General features: G+C 36.1%; 1 protein-coding gene and 1 non-coding gene across 4 annotated transcripts in view; both read left to right on the top strand.

Annotated features, from left to right (window-relative positions):
- Positions 1-15,189, top strand: part of GCFC2 (GC-rich sequence DNA-binding factor 2) — a 75,152-nt gene that overhangs the window by 50,378 nt on the left and 9,585 nt on the right. Inside the window, exons 9-13 of one of the 3 annotated variants that reach the window (XM_067704550.1) lie at positions 42-154; positions 916-1,115; positions 2,805-2,955; positions 8,753-8,877; positions 14,909-14,985. In XM_067704550.1, coding sequence (XP_067560651.1) covers positions 42-154; positions 916-1,115; positions 2,805-2,955; positions 8,753-8,877; positions 14,909-14,985 — 666 coding nt within the window. Of the gene's footprint in view, positions 1-41; positions 155-915; positions 1,116-2,804; positions 2,956-8,752; positions 8,878-14,908; positions 14,986-15,189 lie in introns of those variants that run through there. The other 2 variants (XM_067704551.1, XM_067704552.1) reach the window with 2 other exon arrangements.
- Positions 12,536-12,639, top strand: LOC137206280 (U6 spliceosomal RNA). The gene has a single exon (XR_010934595.1). It is a non-coding gene; the product is annotated as a U6 spliceosomal RNA (small nuclear RNA).

Here is a 15,189-nt window from a genome sequence, read left to right on the forward strand (position 1 = left end):
TATTTGTTTTTTATTTATTTTTGGTTTATTGCAAAATATAGGGCACAAAGAAGACAAGCAAGGGTTCTTTCTGGGAATTGTACTCATCAGGAAGGAACATCTAGTGATGATGAACTACCTTCAGCAGACATGATGGACTTCCAAAAAAGCCAGGGTCAGTTATCAAGTTTCTAATGTGTCTTGAAGTATTGAAATGATGGAAAATGCTTTGCTGTGATTGCCCTTAATTATTTAAGCTATGTAAAATAGTTGGTAAAATTCAGGAAAAAAGGAATACATTTTTTTTTCCATATAAGACTTGTCCTTTCCTCTGAAAAAATGGATAAAATGGAGGAGCATGATGAGTATTCCTTTTCATCTCCTGTTATAAAGGAACCATGAACATTTTTGGCTTCATTTCTCTACTGCATACTTTCTATATTATAATTTTTAATTTAAAATAATTGAATTTAGTAAAGCCCAGTTTTAGCATTATAAGAAGGTAAAATATGTATAGTTGAGTGTGGGCTTTACAGTCAACCAGATGAGTTCAAAGAGGGGATCTAGTCTGTGTGATCATTGGCAGATTCCTTGACTTCACTATATCTGATATTGTTGTTTGTTTGCTTGTTCTTTGTCTGTAAATAGGTAGGCTAGAAACACCTACCTTACAGGAAACATAGTTATGATGATGAAATGAGGTAATGTATTTATAATGTTTTGGCATATAGCAGGGGCTCAATAAATGGCAGACTTTATTAGTGTCAATTGTTACTAAAGTGTTTTTTTAATAAAACCTAATTTATATGTTAACGTCAAAGGATAGTTTTCAGCTCAGTTGATTACATAAGTTATACATAACTATGTTTATAGGAAACAAACTTCAAGATCACAAACTTAAAATGCATAATATACAGAGACTCATTTTCTTCACAGGTGACATTTTACGGGATCATAAGAAGATTTTTGAAGACGTACACGATGATTTTTGTAATATCCAGAATATTTTATTGAAATTTCAACAATGGCGAGAAAAGTTTCCTGATTCTTATTATGAAGCTTTCATTAGTTTATGCATTCCGAAGCTTTTAAATCCCCTAATACGATTTCAGTTGATTGATTGGAATCCTCTTAAGGTACATAAGCTTAACATGTGAAAAAAATCATCCTGATCACATTTAGTTACTTAAATCCTCTAGTTATCAGGTTAACTATAAAGTACCATTCCTTTAGAGTTGGAATTGATAATTTGTGCTTTGGAGTAATAGTCTGCACTCATCTTTTCTTGGTTCTCACTCTGTTTTTAAGGCTGAGTGACACTTAACATCAGTAAAGGAAACACTTTTTCTTTTAAATCTTCTTCTATGATAAGTTTAAGATCACTCAAAAAAGTAAAGGTAGTATTAGACCTTAAGAATTTTAGAGTCTGTTTGAGTGAAATTCAAAATAGGTACCAAGAGTTCTGAAGTTGGAGATGACATAATGGGAATACTTGGCTAGGAAAGCTACAATGAAGATGAGGAATTTAAATGAGGATTTGAAGGATATATAGAATTTAAACAGGAAGACAGAGGAAGGAAAAGGTATTTTATGAAGGTACATAGGGAGAAATATTAGTTTAGTAGAGACTGCATAGATCCTAAATTAAGAGATATGAACTTGTTTTGATAGATAATGGGAGGCGTGACATGATGAAGGTAATGTTTTAGGAAGCCCTGAGCAACAGGCTAACTTGGAGGCTAGGGAGAAAAAGTTGAAGGTCTATACTGAAAGGCTATTGCTGTAGCCCAAGTGCAGGGTGAAGAATTCCTCACGTGGGGTGATAGTGACAAAGGGAAGAGAAAGAAAGTGTTGATTACAAGTGGCGTTATGAAGTAAGAATCAGTAAAATACTGAGAATAAACCTAACACAACATATCAGAAAGATGACCTCAAGATTTGGAGTCTGAGTTATTAGTACAATGGTAGTTCCATTCATAAAAATGGTGACTTTTCAGACAGGAAAACGGTTTTGATGGAAGTTTTACTTTATAGACAATGAAATGATGATGGGACATCCACGTGGATATGCCTGTTACGCAAACAGAAATGAGAAAATGAAACTCTAGGAAGAAAGGAGAGCTGAAAATAAAGATTTAACAAAGTAAAGGATGGATCCTTGTCGTTTTATCTTCCTCGCTCTAGTCATGCATGCCTTTAGGCTCTGTGTTAGGGCCATGCAGTGTTCATAGTTTAGGAGCCAAGCTTATCCCTAAGAAAGTGGTAGATAGTTGGTCAGAAAGCAGCCTAGTTGTTAACCACTACAGCTGAACTGAGTACTCTGTTACATCTAGCAAAGATCTGTTCATTCAGTTATTCAACAAATGATAATTGGCCGTCTGCTGTTTGTTTAATAATAAGCTAAACCACATGCAAAGTATATATTTGTGCCAGTGAGACTCGAGAGAGCCAGAAGTGAATTTTGCGTGAGCTAAGTGTATTTTTATAAATAAATTACGTGGCTATTTTAACTGCTGTTGTTATAAATGTATACTTTGCTCCTAACAGTACCTGCCATGTAGTAGGCTCTGAACACATAGTGGACATTTCTGGATATGAATGAATGCATGAAACGCAGTGTTCTGTCCTACTGCCTAGACATCATGTCTTAGTCATGTCATCCTGCCTAGCCTTGGTGGTCTAGTACTGTATACATTGGGTTAAAATATGGAATTATTCTCCTTTGATCCTTAGAGAAGCTCTGGTAATTACTGAAAAAGTTAACTATTTAAAAATAAACTAATGTTTAAGAATTTATTTATAACTTAGATAATTTTATTTGTAAGTTTGATTCCATAGGTTTAAAACAGATGCCATGGTTCACATCTATAGAAGAATTTATAGATAGCAGTATGGAAGATTCAAAGAAGGAAGATAGTTCTGATAAGAAAATCTTGTCTACTGTCATCAGCAAAACAATTATTCCTCGACTTACAGGTACTGTTTTGTAATCTTGATAAAATTAAATTGTTCTTTGGCAAAGTGTGAGATCATTAATTTCTGTTAACAGTCACAAATTTTTTTGGACGTTTTTGAACACAGCAACTGTAATATGCAGTAAAAAGCAATAGATGTTATAATTTAAGCTGATTAAAAAATGCTTGTTTGTGCAAGTGATTGGCTATCAAACTCCTGATACTTTTGGATCTTTAGTATTTGTGACATTAGCGTTACTTTTATTTTTATTTTTTTTAATTAATTAATTTTATTTTAGGCTGCGTTGGGTCTTCATTGCTGCACGCAGGCTTTTCTCTAGTTGGTGGCGAGCGGGCTGTAGAGTGCAAACTCAGTAGTTGTGGCACACGGGCTTAGTTGCTCTGCGGCATGTGGGATCTTCCCGGACCAGGCCTCAAACCCATGTCCCCTGCATTGGCAGGTGGATTCTTAACCACTGCACCACCAGGGAAGCCCTAGCATTACTTTCATTAGTTACTTTTTTATAAGTCATTTATTAGGGGCACACTTTCATCACTACTACATGTATTTCTTTCTTTCTCGTAACTTCTCCCCTATGTTTCTTTTTTTTTTTTTAATTTTTATTGGAGTATGGTTGATGTACAATGTTGTGTTAGTTTCAGATGTACAGCAAAGTGAATCAGTTATACATATCCACTCTCTTTTTGGATTCTTTTCCCATATAGGCCATCACAGAGTATTGAGTAGCGTTCCCTGTGCTATACAGTAGGTCCTTATTAGTTATCAATTTTATATATAGTAGTATGTACATGTCAATCCCAATTTCTTGATTTACCCCTCCCCCCATCCCCTGGTAACCATAAGTGTGTTTTCCATATCCATGACTCTACTTCTATTTTATAAATAAATTCATTTGTACCCTTATTTTTAGATTCCACATATAAGCGATAACATGTGATATTTGTCTTTGTCTGACTTACTTCACCCAGAATGGCAGTCTCTGGGTCCGTCCATGTTGCTGCAGATGGCATTATTTGTTCTTCTTTATGGCTGAGTAATATTCTATTGTATATATGTACCACATCTTCTTTATACATTCCTCTGTTATGGACATTCAGGTTGCTTCCATGTCCTGGCTATTGAAAACAGTGCTGCAGTGAACATTGGGGTGCATGTATCATTTTGAATTACGGTTTTCTCCAGGTATTTGCCCAGGAGTGAGATTGCTTGGTCTTATGGTAGTTCTATTTTTAGTTCTTTAAGGGACCTCCCATACTGTTCTCCATAGTGGCTGTACCAATTCACATCCCCATCAACGGTGTAGGAGGGTTCCCTTTTCTCCACACCCCCTCCAGCACTTACTGTTTGTGGACTTTTTGTTGATTGCCATTCTGACCGGTGTGAGGTTATACCCCATTGTAGTTTTGATTTGCATTTCTCTAATAATTAGTGATGTTGAGCAGCTTTTCATGTGCTTTTTGGCCATCTGTATGTCTTCTTCTTCGGAGAAATGCCTATGCAGATCTTCTGCCCATTTTTTGATTGGGTTATTTGTTTTTTTGATATTGAGCTGCATGAGCTGTTTGTATGTTTTGGAGATTAATCCCTTGTTGGTTCCTTCATTTGCAAATATCTTCTCCCATTCTGAGCCTTGTCTCTTTGTTTTGTTTATGGTTTCCTTTGCTGTACAAAAGATTTCAAGTTTAGGGAATTCCCTGGCAGTCCAGTGGTTAGGACTCCATGTTCTCACTTCTGATGTCCTGGGTTTGATCCCTGGTTGGGGAACTGAAATCCCACAAGCCATGTGGCGTGGCCCAAAAAAAGATTTTAAGTTTAATTAGATCCCATTTGTTTATTTTTGTTTTTATTTTCACTGGGAGGTGGATCAAAAAAGATCTTGCTGAAATTTATGTTAGAGACTGTTCTGCCTATGTTTTCCTCTAAGAGTTTTATAGTGGCTGGCCTTACATTTAGGTCTTTAACCCATTTTGAGTTTATTTTTGTGTAGTGTGTTTCTTCTTTCTTTAAAAAACATTACTACATTTCCCTCACATCTGCCACCAGCACTCAGAAGCCCTTGGGCATTGATGCTTGTGCTTCAGTCTGAAGACTTGTTTTATCTGAAATTGTACTTGATAAGGCTCTGTTCCACCATGTCACTGAGAATGAATTCTGACAGCAAAGTCTGCAGAACTCTTAAAAGATGAAGCAACTTACTTTATAGTGCTTCTCAGCCAACTTGACTATACTTTAAAGATTTTTTTTCATATAACTTGTAGTGCAATCATGGGTATCTTAGAAAGATAGTACTTTTAACTATTTGCTTTTAGCTATTAAGCACTATTAATGATAGCATAGAATATATGTGCCTCATTTAAGTACTCATCTGGAAACTCCAAATATTTCACTTACAATTAAACAGTTCCTCAAATAAGTAGCATTATGAGAAATTAATACTGTATATTTATTCTCAAGTCCTATCCTGGACCTTCTTCATGAGCTCCCTGGGTAATCCCTGGCATTCTCTTCTCTAGTGCCATCTATATCTGTGTTGCTCAGTATGGTAACCACTAGCAATATGTAGCTATTAAAATATAAATTTCAAATTAGTAAAATTAAAATTCAGTTCTCAGTCACACTAGACACATTTTAAATCTTCAGTAGCCATATATCACTCATGGCTATCATATTAAATAGTGCAGATGTAAGATGTTTTTTTCCATCATCACAGAAAGTTCTTTTGGATGGTACTATTCTGCTTCATTTTAAATCAAAAAGAACTGGAAGAACAAGTCCAGATGTCTTCTTAGAGCACCAGATCTCTCTTATCAAAGTATCTTCTGAGTACATCTACTTGACAACTTAAACTCCACATGCAAAATCATACTTGCCATCTTTGCTGCAGACCTGCTCCTCTTATATTCCTTGTCTGGAAAATGGTACCTCCATCTACCCACATATTCAAACCAGAACTTTCAAGTCATCCACTCCTCCCTTTTTCTTACCTCCTTATATAAGCAATTGCCAAGTCTGTTTTTTTTTTCCTTTTTCTAACCCATTTTCTATACAAAAACCATGGTGATCTATCTAAAGTATGTCTGATTCTGTCATACCTCACGTAAAACACTTTAATTATTCTTAACTGTCTTTAGGATGAAGTCTAAACTCTTTAACATGCTTTCTAGGCCTTTCAGGATTTTGTCTCTGTTTAGTAGTGCTTTAGCCCCATCTCCTGCCATGCTGGGTTCCTTCTTCCCCTCATTTCCACCTCTACTGGACTTAAGCTATATTCTTCTTGGCCTTTATACCTTCTGCCATCCATCCACTTGACAAATCCCCTAACTCTACCTCTTTGATCTAGCTAATTTCTCCTCATCTTTCAGAACTCAGTATGGACATTACTTCTAGGAACTGGATTAGGCATACCTTTCAGGGTTCCTGTGGCACTCTGAACTCATACTTAGGGTGGCATCTATGCATTAAATTATAATTGCTTACCTAAATGTTTGTATTTGCCATTAGCCAGAATTGTTCAGAGGCAGTTACCTAGTCTTACTTATTGCTTTGTTTCCTGTCGTTAATGTTAGGCGCATAGTAGGCTCTCAGTATTAGTTGACCAAATATTTCTAAGATTATTACAAGCCTAACCTTCTAGATGCCTGAGAAATCACTGTTTTATATTTGACCTGGGATGTTTCTTTTTAACCTATTTACATTTTTAAAAGTTATTTAGGGCTTCCCTGGTGGCGCAGTGGTTGAGAGTCCGCCTGCCAATGCAGGGGACACGGGTTCGTGCCCCGGTCTGGGAAAGATCCCACATGCCGCGGAGCAGCTGGGCCCGTGAGCCATGGCCGTTGAGCCTGCGCGTCTGGAACCTGTGCTCTGCAACAGGAGAGGCCACAACAGTGAGAGGCCCGCGTACCGCAAAGAAAAATTTAAAAAGTTATTTAACATGTATTTTACAAGGGTCAAGCACAGTTGTTACTTCAGTGTATACAACAATGAACAAAATAATAATCCCTGCTCTCATGGAGCTTACATTCCATGAAGAAGACAAAGGATAATAAGATAAATAAATAAAATCTAGAGTATGTGGGTTAAAAGGGCCAAGGAGAAAAATAAAGTAAGGGAAAGAGATACAAATTATGAAAGAGTAGTGCAATTTAAAATAGGCTGGCCAGGGAAAGCTTTCCTGGGAAGGTCACAAATGAGCAGATTCCAAAAGGAAGTAAAGAAGTGGGCCATGTGAATATCTGAGGTAACAGCATCCAAGGCAGCAGAAACAGCAAGTACAAAGGCCCTGAGGCAGGAGCTAGCCTGATTTGCTTGAAAAACAGCACATAAGCCAGGGTAACTTTAGTAGAGTGAGCAAGGGGGAGACTAAGAAGAGGTGAGCAGGATGACTGGCTGTGTCATATGGGGCCTTATAATCATTTGTAAGGACTTTTACTTAAGTGAAAGAGTGAGAAGCAGTTGGAGAGTTTAGAGCAGAGAAGTGACGAGATCTGCCTTAACATTTTAACAGAATTACTCTGGTTATTGTGTTGAGAATGAACTGTAGGCAGCCCAGTTAGGAAACTTTTGCAGTAATCCAAGCAACAGATGATAGTAGCTTAGGCTTGAGTGTTAAAAGTGGAGGTGGCTGGAAAGTGGTTGAATTCTGTATAAAGTATAAATATAAATAGGAAAGAGAAGGTAAGTGACCAGAGTCCTGAGGTACTCCAGCATTTAGAAAGTCAACAAGATGACAAACAGACAGTAAAGGAGACCAGAGAGGTAGGTGGGAAACGGGAGTAGTATCCTGGAAGCCAAGTAAAGAAAAGTGTTGCAATTGTTGCTGATAAATCAGATGGGGAGTAGAATCAACCATTAGATTTTACAAATGTGAAGGTTATCTGTGACTTAGTAAGAGTAGTTTAGGAGAATAGTTGGAGGTAAGGCCTAACTGAAGTGAATTCAGGAGTTTGAGGAGAGAAAATGGAGATAGGAAGTTTTTTAAGTAATTTTGTTATAAAATGAAGCAAAGAAGTAAAACAGCACTGGAGGGGAAAGTAGGGTCAAGAGAGGGATTATTTTTAATACAGGAGAAATAATTGTAGACTGATAGAAAAGATCCAGTGGAAATGAGAGGGCAGAATTCCGGGAACAGGATCTTCAAGAAAGCCAAAGGCGTTGGGGTCTTTTGTACAAATAAAGTGTTGGCCTTGGCAAGGAGTGTAGTGCTTCGTCCATAGGAACAGGAGACAAGTTAGAGTTTATGAGCACAGGTGCTTGTAGTTGTGTACATGCTGTAGGAGGACCTTGTGGAGCTTCTCTTCGGATTGATTCTATTTTTCTCATCAAATGGGGAAGTAATCAGCTGAGAGTGAGAGCAAGTGTGGAGAAAAGAAAACATAAGAAGTAGTCATCTGGAAGAGTCCATTAACTGAGAGCAAGGGGGAAGGATAAGGCAGGAAATAATTGTCTAGGCCAGAGGGAAGGAGAATGGGCCAGGGAAACAGAATGTGATTGCTGGGCAGCAGTAAGGTCTCACTGGAGTTTCATGGTGATCAATTTAAAGTGTATTTTTTTCCAGCCATGTTTTAGCTGCATGGTTGCAGGCACAGATGCTGTGACAAGGTGATTTAACTAGGGTTGCAGTTGAGCCAGACTGCAACAACAGAGAGTGTATGCAAATACATAATGGTACTGATTGTCATGGATTTTAAACCATATAAGGAGGGAAGTAGTGTTTGCTAAAGGCCTCAATTGTTTATATGTGACAAGCAAAGCTCAGTCTAGTAACTAAATTGTGCACCACCAAAAATTTTTGTTTCAGACTTTGTAGAATTCATTTGGGATCCCTTGTCAACCTCACAGACAACAAATTTAATAACACAGAGCAGAATGATTTTTGAAGAACATTCCACTTGTGAAAATGAAGTTATTAGTAAAGGCAAACAGGTAATAATTTCTAGAATTATGAATTTCTTGATATATTTGTAAATCAATAAAATTTATTATAAATCTTTGTTTACGGAAGATGCAGACGTAATTATCAGAAAACTATTTAGGGAAAAATATTTAGGATTGACCATTCTTTGCTCTTTATAATTAATAAGATGAAAGAATACACCTTGATATTTCTGAACACTCTTACAGGAATGGTAATGCTTATAAAAGGATACACATACATTCAATAAGATCCAGATTATTACTTTCATTCTTATTAGCTTATTTCTCTCTGTTCAGTGGTCTGATTTGTGTTCTCATGGCCCAGCCAGCTGTCTTTCAGGTTTGTGAATATACATTGGCCCTGCAGAGACGAAAAGGCATAAATATATTAGTGCAAATTCATTCCTTCTAAAAGAAAAAAATACTAATTACCTTTGTTTTTTGGCAAAAGTGTAGTAGTATTATGACCTTACTTTAACAATGATTTTAAAACTAGGCTAACGTTCATTATACTAACTAGTTTTCTATAATCTGCCAAAGTTGAGAACAGTAATCTCTTTGAGGATTCAAGCTTCAATAGGATAGATTCTCATCTTAGCATAATTTAGAATTGAGTTTCACTGAACATAAGACATAAAGAGGAAGGAACTTTTTAGAGGCTCTTTTGAGAGTGTTGAATCTTACTCTTATTGTAGTACTCTTTTTTATAATTCTGTTTGTTGATAATATTGTATACTCATGCAGTTAAATAAGTAATCCAATTTTACGTTGAGTTTTAAGAGAATTAAGAGAGAGACTGACAGACTGGAGGGTACCCAGAGTGGAATAACCAAGATGGTTGAAAAAGCAAGGAGACGTGTCATATTCATATTCTGAACACCAGTAAGTTTTAGCACTTGAAATTGCTGTCATGAAGGAGGGAAGTTGTAAGAAATAAGAGGGAGAATAGGGATACCAGCATGATTCTGCCTTTAAGAAGCATGTTATCTTAGAGGAAACAAGATGTACATAAACTGTTATTTCAAATAGGAAGTAAGTGGGAGTGACCAGGAGCACTTGTTTATCTAACTCCTGCTATGTACTAGGCACTCTGTTAGGTCTTATTCTTGTATCATCCCACTTAGTCCCAGCAATCCTGTTAACAACGGTGATAGCTTAATCTTACAGTTGAAGAATCTGAATCTTGAAAAGTTGTTCACAGTAAAGCCTTGAGTCAGAACTAGGATTTGTACCTTGGTTATTAGTCTTTAAAGCCCAGGCTCATCTCACTGACCACATTGCCTCCCCATGAGTGGCCCAGATAAAGGGCTATGAACCTCAAAAGAGAGGCAGGAGAGAGAATTTACTTTCTGCAGTGAAAGAATTTTTGTTAGATGTGGCATTTGAGCAGGGACCTGAAGGAAGGAATAGGATTTGAACAGTAGCAACTGATGGAGAAAGGGCATTTTCCACTTACCCCAACAGGATAAAAACATGTGAAAATCATGCAGGAATTAGAGAGATTCAACTAAAAAGAAGATGTGCATAGAGATAGTGTTTATATTTGAAGAAGGAATAGATTTATTCTGTGTTGTTATAAAGCATAGAACCAAGATTAGTAGGTTAGAGCTACAAGGAAGCAGCTATATAGTCCTGTATTTGCTCTCTATGTGGGATTATTTAACTATAGCCCAAATGTAAATAGTGCTTTGCCATTTTTTAAACACTTTCACATTTTCTCATTTGATCGTCGCAACCTTGTAAAATGTGTTGACTTTAATTGCATCTTACAGGTGAAGGAGCTGGGGCCCAGAGTTCCAAGTCACTTTTAAAAGATTAAAGTGGCAGGCCCAGCACTTTGTAACCACTAAAGTCTTTCAGTGGTATTATGGATTCACTCATGAAGTCTTTATACTGGTAATTTTAATTCTGGAAGCCATCCCACTCTGAATGTTGAAAATGGGGTCTTTGCATTCGTAGGAGACTAGAACTACATCAGGACTTTCAACTTTGGCACTCTTGGCATTTGGAACAGATAGTTCTTTGTGGGAGGCTGTCCTATGCATTAAGATCCCCTGGTCTCTACTCACTAGATGCCAGTAGCACTTCCCCGTCTTGACAACCAAAAATATCTCTAGACTTTAAATATTCTGAGGCACGGCAAAATTATCCCTACTTGAGAGTCAGTGTACTACGTAATATTCCAGGTTAGTAACACAGTTTGCCAGTGATTTGTTTCAGTGATATTTAAGAATTGAAGAGAATGAGAAAGGTTCCAGAAGAACAAGTCAGACAGCATAGTTCCTGATTTTGAAGTGAAAAACAAATGATTCTGTAAACTAATGTCTGGTGAGAATAGTTTTGATTCTGGTTAATGTTCTAAAATAGATTATTACAGAGATGGATTACGAGCACTTAAAATAAGAAAGCAGTGTTTACTGTAATCTTTCATTGATGGGGTTCCTAAATACAAACAACTGTTTATCAAAGCATATTCTTCCATATTATCTCAGTTACTTTCACTGATAAATAAGGTACTGTACAGGTACAGTAGATAATGTATTTAAATATGTTAAGATTTTCTTACGGATCAAATGGGAAAAGATATGGTATAGTCAGATATACAGAAAACTGGTAGAGTATACCTAAAGAATACTGACCCATAGGGCCAGAATCTTCTCAGCTTTGTCCTGTTCAGTATTTTTATTGAACTGGATGAAGATGTAAAATACATGCTAATAAAATTTCTCAATGGCAGAAAGCTAGGAATTCTGTCATAGATCTATGGATAAAAGAATTAGAATCCAAAAGAATTTCAAAATACTGAGAAAATGGACTGACTCTCAAAACATAAAATGTAAAAGGAATATACATATGTCCTACCATTGTGTTCAAAAATTCAACTGCATAAATACAAGATGGGAGAGGCAAGCTTTGAAGCAACCATAGGTAACAGAGAGGGATTATAATCAACCATAAACCCAATATGAGTCAACAGTGTCACTTGAGTAGCAGAAAGACTAATGGGAGTTCATCCTACTAGGTGTCTGCTCTTTTGAGTAAAAATGTTGTATGTGCTTTCCTCACAAGTAAGACTTCCCTGGGTATTTTGCATTTAATTTTAGGTTAAAGTATATTAAATGGAGAGTGTCTAAGATGGTATGGGAAAGAGAAAATGTAGAAAAGTGAGATATCAATCTTAAACCTGAAGAGTTTTCATAGGGAAGGATGATTAGATTTGCTCTGCATGATCCTGAGAAGTAACCGGGACCAACGTATGGAAGGTGTAGTAGGGGAGAGAAGTTTGTTTCTCATTAACTGAAATCTAATAGTCAAAAGATGCCCGAAGTTATGCACAGCCTCAGGGGATAGTGCATAGGTTGGTTGACCGGTTAGTGGAAATGTGAAAGTGACATCAGATGAATGCTTAGATAGATTGGTAGTTTTCAAATTTCTTTTTCTATCCACAGAAACTTTTCAAATAAAGTCTTACACATCCCTGTACACAGACACACACAAAAGTAATGCTGCTCTTGCTGTGGTGAGCACCTACTCTCATTCTCCCCTGAGGGCCTCAACATCTGCCCATGCCACCCAGGATTATCACTATGGATGTGCAGAGCATCATAAAAACTACCAGCCAGAGCTTTTAAGTGCCTTTTCTGAGCTGTTTTAGAGTCTCTATACAGTGCTCACTTCGGCAACACACATACTAAAATTGGAATGATACACAGATTAGGATGGCCCCTGTGCAAGGGTGACACACAGATTCATGAAGCATCCCATATTTTTATCATGTGTGTGAAACTTTTGAAAATTGTAAAGCATTGTAGAATTTAAAGAACTTTTCAATAAGAAAATAAAAATAATAAAAATAAAGTCTGTGTACAGAAGTGTCTGTAGTTGTTAAAACTTTACGCTTTAGAGAACTTTGTTTTTCCACCAAAGATATTTTACTACTTGGAAAAGTTAATGAGCTCCAAGTTATAAAATATGTGAATTTAAGTTTTCTTTTGTTTTAAACAATTATTTAGAAATAATGGCAAACTTACAGAAAACTCTCATGATTAAAAATAGCATATTCATAGGCCTTTTACCCAGATTGACTTGTCGTTAATATTTTGCCCCATTTGCATTAGTGTTTGCTCTCCCATTAGATATACACACACACACACAATTTTTTTTCTCCTGAGCAGTTTGAGAGTAAGTTGCATATTTGCTAAGGATAGTCTGTTACATAACCATAGTACAGTTAGCAATTTCAGTAAATTTAACAGTACTTAATCTACCATCCATATTCTACTTCTGTCATTTGACTCAATAAAGTCCTTTATAGCATTTTTTAGAGAACTATTTTTAAGAAACAAAAATTAATATGGAAATATTTATCAAGGCTGAGATTCAAAATAATTTACATTAAGTGGAAAAAAATCAAAGCATAATTGTATTTTAAAAGAATTCAAGAGGGCTTCCCTGGTGGCGCAGTGGTTGAGAGTCCGCCTGCCGATGCAGGGGACACAGGTTCGTGCCCCAGTCCGGGAAGATCCCACATACCGCGGAGCGGCTGGGCCCGTGAGCCATGGCCGCTGAGCCTGCACGTCCAGAGCCTGTGCTCCACAACGGGAGAGGCCACAACAGTGAGAGGCCCACGTACCGCAAAAAAAAAAAAAAAAAAGAATTCAAAATGTTTGAGAGAGTAAAAGAAAATTGAGTTTTTGTTTTTAATGTTAATATTGATATGCAGCCATTTGAGGAATATGTTACAGATATTTAAGTGAAAAGAGAAACAGGACTTCAGTTAGATACACCTTTTATGAAAAAATATATTTGGTTGAATTCTACATTTATGAGTAACTTGCTTAGTATAGGGTATATGACAGCTTAATTTGTGCTACACACATTGTCACTGACTTAAAAAAATAACTTTCCCTCTAATATGTAGTATGCCGTTTCCATTTTTCAAATATGGATTCCTTTTTTAAGTGTAAGACCAGTATCTTATTATAGAAATTTTTATCCTAGTATAAAGACTGATACCGCTGTAGGATATTTTCAGCCTACCTTTTATTTCAGAATTTTAATACTAATGGACATGTACACTTGTATCCTACTTCTTCCACTTAAATATTAAACATTTAAATTTGCATGTTACTACAGTCTTCGTAAACTTTAGCTAAATATTTCATGCACTGGATGGACATAACATGATGTCCTTAAAAGTTCCCATGATTCAATGTTTTGGTTATTTTCAATTTTTGATATACAAACAATAAAATGAATTTGCCAAAGTGAATATACTATGTCAAAGGATATTGACAAACCAGTGAAGAAACCATATTTATAAAGCATCTACAAATCAATAAGAGATAGAACCTAATTTAAATTAAAAAAAAAAACATATGTAGACAAGCATCTTAATTGGATACTTTGCAAAGGGACATATCCAAATGGTAAATAAGAATATGAGAAGATGCTTAACATCAGATTATTCAATAGGAAAATAAAAATTAAAACATAATAAAATATGACTACATACTCACCAGAATTGCAAGTATTTAAAAACCCTAAAAATACCAGGATTTAGTAAGGGTGTAGAGAAACAGGATTTCTCATACATGGCTAGTGGGAATATAAATGGCATACCACTATTTCAGAAAACAATTTGGCATTCTGTACAAAGTTGAACATATAAACATGAACTGTATTCCAGCAGTTCTATCTCTACATATGCCCATTAGAATTGTATGCCCATGCATACTAAAAGACATGTTCTACAAGAACTTTTATAGCAACGTGATTCATAGTAACCCCTAAACTGAAGACCATCTAAATAAATGTTCCATCATGCAACAGAATATTGTGCTGCAGTGAAAAGGCACCAACTACTGCAACATGCAACACCATGGATGAACGAAGTTCTCTTGTACCTAGTTGATAGTTATTTTAACACCTAAGTCTGTGAGTGTGTACAAATTTGCACTATTCTGTTAAAATTGCTTCTTTTGGTAAACACATTTCTACCTATAACTATCAGTGATGCTTTTAAATTTTTTAAAAATAGGATTTACTTAAACCCATTGTTTCAAGAATGAAGAAGGCAATAGATGATGATGTTTTTATTCCTCTATATCCAGAGAGGTAAGAGTTGCTAATTTCTAGATTTTATGAAATAGTTACTCCTGTAATACAGATTCATTTAAGAATGTAATGTAGAAGACACTAAATGTATTAAGTGTTTACAAAACACACATAACCTATTAGGATGCAAATTGAGATTTCAACAGATATTTTTCAGTCACCTTTTATATTGCCGTGTATGATGTCTGGCACTTGGACATAGGT

Source organism: Pseudorca crassidens, chromosome 14 (genome assembly GCF_039906515.1).
Source record: "Pseudorca crassidens isolate mPseCra1 chromosome 14, mPseCra1.hap1, whole genome shotgun sequence".
Classification (NCBI taxonomy): Eukaryota; Metazoa; Chordata; class Mammalia; order Artiodactyla; family Delphinidae; genus Pseudorca; species Pseudorca crassidens.